Below are 8,672 nucleotides of genomic sequence, written 5' to 3'. Positions count from 1 at the left end.
AATATTCAATTGCTTGCTCCACACCGGAATCCAACATTAGCACACTCAAAAACATAGAAAGTGATATTAACATCTTGTATCAATTTTGTTTGTAATGGCCCAACCTCACTAAAAATATAAAAGGCCAAATAGAGTAGATATAAGAAAAAAATCTCTAAGTGGGGAATACCTTGGTGCTCTACAAGATATGGATGAAAAGAAAAGAGCACAATTAGAGACACTTCACGTCTATCTAAAATAGGTGCAAGACCAATGAGAGAAGATAAAATGCCAATCCAAACAATCAGGGTAGGTAGTAAGCTTGTAGTTGGTACATGTAGTAGGTATCATTTGAGATGCACAATAATTGGCTCAACAAACTCATATTCCCACTACCTTGCTAGAAGAAAATAAGATCCTTACATAGACCAATGTCTAGAATCATATCCTTCAATAGCCTAAAATTCAATGGGACAATAATTTCATACACCTTAAGGAGATTTACAAGAGCATTCTTCTAGAAAAGTAATTCAATCTACATGTCTTAAGGACAAGACATAATTTTTAAAAGAGGGATGATGTTAGAAAGGTAAGTAGTCTAATAAAGATACAATATAGTATATCCTAGTACAAACCATCACATAAGGGTTGCAAATCTCAAGGACAATAAGACACCTTAAGGAAAAGATGTAGATTGTAAGGGACACATACTAATAGAAAAATATTTGTATATGATATAATAAAATGTAACACAGTAAGAGCATACATGTAAGTGTATGAGAAGAGATATAGAGAAAGTAAGATGAATGTATCTAAATAAGAAGAATATATGTAATGTATAAGGAGGGAATATAGATGTATAAGACATGTAATGAAATGATGATAATGTAATATAAAGCGTATCAATATATTGATATTTATCAATAGCTACGTACAATAGTATAGACTATTCATTGACTTCTTTTTATGATTAATATTGATCAATATCTTGTTTGATTCCACTTTCTAACTTAACTTTTGATCCCCTTCCTATTATTAAGTTTGGGGTCTAAATGCAATATATTTGGAGAATACGTAGGGCACACAACTTTGGTTTGTGATCCCTCACTTTTCTAGCTCATACTACATGTGTGGTATTTTCCAATTGGTTGAGGATAAAACAAATATTATATTGGAGGAGAAGAGAATACACATAGTAATGATAAGACATGCAAAAATGGTACAACATAACATTAAAGAGTATAGTCATGTAAGGACATTGGTAATATGTCCCACCAATATTTCCCCTAATAAATGAAAATGAAAAGTAAAGAACAAGTAAATATTAAGTAAGAATATAATAAGATGAGAAATATATGGGCATGATAAGGGTGACAATATGTAGTTGAGAATAAGGGATAGACATTATAAGAATGAAATGTAGGAAGCATATGAACAATCATAACTCATGTAATATAAGAGCATATAGGGTAAGAAGGAGCACATGTGAAAAAATCATAAATATTGATCATAGGAATAATTTCATTTCAAATAAGGCAAATAGGAAATCTTAGGAGCTACAAGAAAATATATGAACTAGTGAAAGCTAGACAAACAATATAAGAAACCACACAACATAAGCATGGAACACTCAAAAGAAAAAAGGCCCCAACTAGTGAAACAAATTATAAGACATTTAACATATAAGGTAAAATGATAATAGTCTAGATACACACCAAATATTATGTAAACAAAAAATGCCAAAGTGTAATGACATACAAGGTATATAAAAGTATATGCAAGCTAAGGATCACAACATGCATGGCACGAAATAAAGTGAAAAGTAACAAATGATACAAAACACAAGGATTAATGAATATGAACAACACAATACAACACATGTTCAAATATACTTTTGTCATGTGCCACTAACTTGGTGTTTTGTGGACAATTTACATCCAAACTAAGAACACAGAAACAACACAACATAAAGTTAAGAAAATTAAAAGTGCAAAATTAGACAAGTATTAAGCAAGATGGGTATGAGTATCTAATTAATGAGATAACTATCATGCCCTCACGAACAAAGGTTTGATGCCAATATACCCAATGTGATGTAGGATTGGAAAGAGTTCAACTGGACATTATATTTTGTGATTTATCTTCTATCTCATGTGTAATATAACATGTGTTCTATAATCAACAATATTAATGGGATGACTAATATTAGAAGAATCTTCATCATCCAAGTACATATGAATAAATCCTCATCTTAAATAGATCATCCTTTTATCTACATTGTATTGAATTTGATGCATTTATAGATGTAGTGTGTCCATATATATGATGAATAAGAAAACAAATATTTTGTCTTGTGTGTTGCAAGTTTAGACATATCCATTGACTTAACTATTTAGGTAAATTAATAAGACTGTGTTCTAAAAGTTGCTCCAATGCAACATTATCTAGTGCCAATAGTAAAGTAATATATGAAAGAACATAAAAAAGTAAATAAGGATGCACATGATCATTATGACATAAATTATGCTATTATTTATCTCTATCAAATAAAGTAGCACCAAATGCATGCATCAAAGTATTATCATTAGCTATGTAAGTATAATATGAAGATAAGGATGATCTAACATGTAAAATTTTATCTCCAATATCTCTAGATGTATTCTATCATATGTGTTCTAAGAGAATGCACATCATAAATCAAATCACCATGAATGGAGTAAACCATCTCATGATAGAAAGATAAAGAACTAATTCACTATACTCATCACTAAACATATTGTCAATGGACCAAGAGCAAGAAAAAATGGGAGAAGGATTAGCATGGTCATTTTTGGATGAAATGTGTATATATACATCATTGGGATCCTCAAGGAAAGATGGAGTAGGAGAGGTATACCTCGGAAAAACACATAAATGAAAAAGGAAAGTTAGCATGAGATGTATAAAGAATATCTTTCTCTAGTAAGGTATATCACAACAACATGAAGGAAAATTAGTAGATGTATCATGAGAGGTGAAGGCTTAGAAAGGAACAATGTAAATTTAAGCATGAGGGGAGGTACTCAAAGGCACCATACCATCACTATTAATAGTCATCAAAAGAGTAGAAGAAACATGGAGCTAATGAGCAAGTGAAGCAGGAGTATCCAAATATAGAAGTGGTAGCAAACTCTATGAAGGATGAGGTGTCACAAACATGATGAAAACACACCTACATAGAAGACATGTCCCATTCTATATTCAAAATCATCAAGGATAAGGGGATTGGATGAAACAAAGCATATAAACAAATCCAACTTGGGAAGATACCTATGAATAAAAATGAAAGACAACTTGGTCTATGGAAATACATGATAAATGATATAACAAGAATATGTAACCCAAGGGTGAATATATAGAGATCAAATAGGTAATGAACAATGACTATTCACTTATCCTAATCAAAATAAAACAAAAAATCACAACAGAGGGTAGATCTGAACCTTGATCAATTTGAAACAAAAGGTATATTAAAAAGTTTAGATGTGAAAACACTAATGAAGGATAAACTTGGGGGTGTGCTAGAAATTTAAGTTTGCCAAAAATATAAGGGAACACAAACCACTTACACTTTGTAAATTAAGTTAATCAAATAATACAATAAATTACATCACAATAAACTAGACAAATGTGTTGGAACTAGAAAGAAAAAAATGTTGAATCACTTATGAAAATTAAATAAACTTGAATGTGAGATACTAGTTTACGAAGGTGGAAAGATGGTGCAAGAATTGATTTTCCATTATGTTGGAGCATTTTTAGGGCATGCTTAGATAATTTTCTCAAATTTCACAAATTGACCATGCTCCATTTTGGTTTAGATTTGCACCTAAGTGATTGATCTTTGTGAGTGTTTAAATGATCTACCACATGAATAAGAACCTATATCATGAGAATGAATTGTCATAAAATTGACTATTGTAATTTGTGCACCTCAATCTTCTTAAATTATGAATTTATATAAGGATTGATGGTGTTTACAAACATCTTTGGTCAATTTGTTGAATTATGAGGGTCATATCTCCTCAATCAAACCCTTTGTTAGATTGATTCAACAACTTTGGAATAAGGATTGAGGATAATTAGCAATTGTGCAATGGACCTCAGATGATGTACATTGATATAATACCTCAATTATACAAAGTTATGATGCCCTCATAAATGTTCTATGATAAACACTCTTTAATGGTTTTGAGCATGTCCTTGATGTTTTCAAATGAATGAATGAATGTCTTTAACTACAAAAACGTAGCATATAAATCAATACAAGCATGTGCTAATTTATTGTACAATAGCTAGTAAAAAGGTTAGCAAGACATGATTTTGAATTTTTAAAGTTTGTGATTCATATATTTGACAAATTAATGACTTGGGTCAAATCCACACCCATAGATTTGATTTTGGTTGACAAACAATGGATCTAAAGATCAAGATCAATATTTGGAAATAAGTTCAATTATAAGATTGGAATGTTGTATTGTCATGAAATAAATTCATGCAAACACATACCACTTATAAACTATTCATCTGACTAAAAAGTATTCTAATTAAAATAAACCCAAAATGTAAAACAACTAAGCACCCTAAAATATGCAATATGTGAAAATTTAATTTGTATATATTTAATTTATTTGATATCCAAGAGAAATCGGTAGGAGCAACCTAGTGACCTAGAGTAGAGCTCTAGACAAGGTGAGTCCCCTATAAACTCTTGAGGTGATCGACCAGGGTTGAACAAGCTCGCTATCAGATAACTTGTGGTGGAGGGAATCGATCTGAAGAGCTATATGAAAAGAACCCAAAACCCTCAACTAACTTTACTATCTCTTCAAATTAATGTGTATATATACATACTAATAATAAAAATTGAGTATGTATATATATAAGAAATAATATTGTGGTTGTAGCTATTCTGACTTCAAAAATGTCCTATCGTACGTCAATAACTTTCGTGTTACACTATAATGGGAGACAACAGCCGCAATGCTTCTGCCAAGCCCCACACTATAGTTGTATGACCGCATAATACGAAAGTTATCGATAGTACAATATCATGATTTTAGAGCAAGATTAGATGCATCCTAATATTGTGAGTATGTATATTCGTATTGGAAGCGAAATGATAGGCTTTCTTGGCCAACACAAAAGCAGTTATAAAATATTTCCTACACCCCATGTGGACCTACGGCATACAGATTATAAAAACTTATATAAAATACGGTAAACCTAAGAAGAATGATATGCGTCACGAAGTTGTAAGTAATGAATGCACGGAGTACCAAAAAAGCCCATGATTACGCAGAGATAAATTAATGGAGGAAGAAACATAGAATTATCGATGATTTCCGATTTGAACAGCATTAAAGAGTTGACTGACTGCCTTCCTATCTGAACTGATAAAATCATTGAAAATCCCTCCCCACCCACATCATATGTTATGCTCACATCTTTTTCTTAGCTTTTTCTTCAGTTACCACTTTTGCTGCTACTAATCCTTACCAATCAGTCTTCTCATTCTTCCATTCCATTATAATATGTAATCCATGAACAAGATCCTCCTCATCCTTCATGGCCTGTAATTCCTTCCTTTGCTGGATCATTGAATGCGAGATCTTCTCTTGTACTCCTCCTCCACAACCACAGTGATTGCTTTTGTATTGATTTGAGAGCCTTTGCATATGGGTTGTTTCTGATATTCCATTCTATTCGCCTCATTGTCCGCTATACTTGTTGACTTCAATTCCAAATCATTTGCATCCGCACTAATATATATCCTCCTTATCATCAATCTCCAGGTCATTTTCAGCTATGATTGAGTAGTTTTTCCAATCTCAACTGCATCCTATTCGCTCGCTACTATTTCTGGGAAAAGAAAGACCAAAGAAAGAGACCCAGTTGGGCCTTCTCCAGATCTAAAAGGACTTCAGCTTCAGAGCATCCTGAAAATTCCTAATTGAGGGATTTTGAAGCTTTTTTGGGGGCTTCTGTTTGCAGATCAATTGATGCTATTTTGGGCATAGACAAAAAAATTGCAGAGATGGGTATTGGGAAAAGAAAGGCAGAGTCTGATTCCTTTGACAGTGAGGACATTGGTTTCCCATCTTTGAAGCCTGTATTGACAGTATGTCCCAAGGAGCAGCCAGTTATTTGCAGTAAGATAGGTGAAGAAGATTGTTTTAATGGAGGCTGTGAGACACCCAAGTGTCAGGAGAACAAGATACCGGAATGCCTAGAATGTCCTCCTGCACCGAGAAAACCCAAGCCTAGAGCTAAGAGGAAGCCTGAAAAAATTGCAAGGGATTTTTTCTTTGTGCCTGCTGATTTGGATTCAGTGTTCTTCCCATATCAGATTCTCAGGCCAAGGAAGAAAATTCAGTGGTCTAGCACTACAGAACCTGGAGTTGCCATAGAGAAAAAAAGAGACAGTCTTCTTTAGCTTTTCTTTTCTTGTCTTGGTTCAATTTGGTTCTTTTCTTCTATGGGTGCAATATATTTGCACACTGTAAAATATAGTAGGTACCCATAAGAGCTGCTCAGATAAGCAATGGAGAATAGTTTAAAGAAAGGGTTTCACTGTAGTTCACTGCATCTGGGAGCCAATGGATATACTTATACATATCCATGAAAGTTGTTTGGGTTTTATATGTACTGGTTTGTTTGACAAGTTTGCTTATATGCAGTTTGCTGAACATTATATATGAATATGATCTTTTACAGTCCATGGGCAGCCATTGATCTCGGTCTCCTCTTATTGAAAATCTATATGTAACAGAGATTTGTGAAGGATATCTGAACAAAAAATTATTTTATGGTTTTGGTGGTGTTATCATTTTCTTTGTCGTCTTCGATGTTGAAAATTTGTAACTTTGTGAGATTCTTTTCTTGAGATGCACTAAAATACAAGGGATAAACGACTAAAAGGAAGATATCTTATACATTTTTTACTGGTATTCAGTTGTCAGTATTCTTTGTAATTGTCTTCTTTATATAGAGGTTTGTCTGTGACAATCTGAATGACATGCCGTGCAATATACTAGTGGAAAACTAAACGAGAAAAAGGCCCTTAGTTTTTCCAAATGTGGACCAAGCCATCATTTGTGGTTTGAACTTTAGCTATGTTGTATTCACCAGGGAAACATCAATCACATATGAGAAAACACAAGCTTCTTGAAAGAAGCCATGTCAAAATGTTTTTCAAAAAAGTCCCATCACATTCACTGATCTATAATTAGCCTGAAATAGTGTAAAGATTTTTTATCATCTATATAGTATATTGTCCATCACCTAATGACAGTGTAGTGGTCCAGTTATCCGCCTAAAGAAAGTTCTGTATCGGCCAATTCTTTAACACCTCTCATCTTTCATCATCTTGCATGGACAGTGAAAGCTTCAATATGTGGGGATGTATAATTGTCCCACAAGGGACAATTTCTCTGGTCTTGGAATTTTAGGGACAGTTTTTTCTGGATGACAGTCCAAATCTGATTAATTTCTTTTTCAAATACAGATTTTCTTTATTCATTTCATTTTATGATGAATCATGGAGTTTGATTTGAAATGTTGATGAAAAAATATATATACAGTCAAATTCAAATCTTAATCTTCAGTTTTATGTTTTTTTTTTATCACAATCAACATCTGAATGTTTAAGCTCTACCTCTAAAACTACCATTTAAAATGTTCTGAATGTTTAAGCTCTACCTCTAAAACTATCATTTTAAAGTAAGTTAATGCATGTATTATGAAAGGGAGTGTTGGATAAACTGAATGTTCTGGGTGTTTAAGTTCTACCTATGTGAAATCTGAATGTTCTGGGTCAGGTAATGGGAAACAGCTATCCAAGTCTCATGATGCACCAATGCATTCATGTCTCTTATAATTCATAACTTCATTCTTTTACGATGCATTGGTACACCGTAGGAGTTAGATAGTCAAAGAATTGGCTATCCATCCAGCCTCTAGTATGCATCAATGTGCAAGTTGTGTACGAAAATAATTTATGTATTGGTGCATCCTAGAAACTGGATAACTATTTCCAAGAGCCATATCCCAGATAATGCATGTAGTATTAGATAAACTACAGTCTACTGATCAAATTTTAACCTTAAACAGCAAAATCACTGTCTGATCTGATCTGATCCATCATCAATCAACATGAAGGAAAGTTAAGTGAAGTTACTTCTTTCAGCTTCTTGAATTTCTCAGTTACTGCAAATTTACTAAACAAGCCGGTACGTTCTGCTTTTCTTATTTAAGATTTTTGTTATACAATCAGTTAGTTTGGGTATTACGCTCCTGCCAACCAGATTTTGTCGTCTGAATAGAAGCCAAAGTATAGGAATATTCACTCTCCATTTCTTGAGAATGACTGAACAATAAGATATTCTGAAACAAAATTCAAGGATGCCCTTCTCTTCCCAATAAGCCTTAATTAAGCAGTTACTCTTGATGGGGATCTACATTTTTATGTACCATTGAGCTTCTGAATATGTAATACTAATTTTTGGGTCATTATCATGGGAAGAACCCAATTGAAGAAGAACATTTGTGAAAAATCTGGTGCAGATTTTTAATAAGATAACAACGTGTTTGGAATATGGAAATGCCAGCTATTTTTTTGCATTGGAGTTCACAGAAGCATTAAAATAGTTTTA

At 32.9% G+C, this 8,672-nt stretch overlaps 1 protein-coding gene across 1 annotated transcript; it reads left to right on the top strand.

Annotated features, from left to right (window-relative positions):
- Window positions 1-5,225: 5,225 nt before the first annotated feature.
- LOC131050139 (cyclin-dependent protein kinase inhibitor SMR6) lies at window positions 5,226-6,833 on the top strand. The gene has a single exon (XM_057984309.2). The coding sequence runs from the start codon at window positions 6,056-6,058 to the stop codon at window positions 6,452-6,454; it is 399 nt and encodes a 132-aa protein (XP_057840292.1). The 5' UTR covers window positions 5,226-6,055; the 3' UTR covers window positions 6,455-6,833.
- The last annotated feature ends 1,839 nt before the right edge of the window (window positions 6,834-8,672 follow it).

This window comes from Cryptomeria japonica, chromosome 6, assembly GCF_030272615.1.
Source record: "Cryptomeria japonica chromosome 6, Sugi_1.0, whole genome shotgun sequence".
Classification (NCBI taxonomy): Eukaryota; Viridiplantae; Streptophyta; class Pinopsida; order Cupressales; family Cupressaceae; genus Cryptomeria; species Cryptomeria japonica.
This window is presented reverse-complemented; position numbering and strand designations above follow the sequence as displayed.

Excerpts from the sequence above, each read along its gene's own strand:
- LOC131050139 (XM_057984309.2), top strand. The coding sequence starts at position 6,056 with ATGGGTATTGGGAAAAGAAAGGCAGAGTCTGATTCCTTTGACAGTGAG.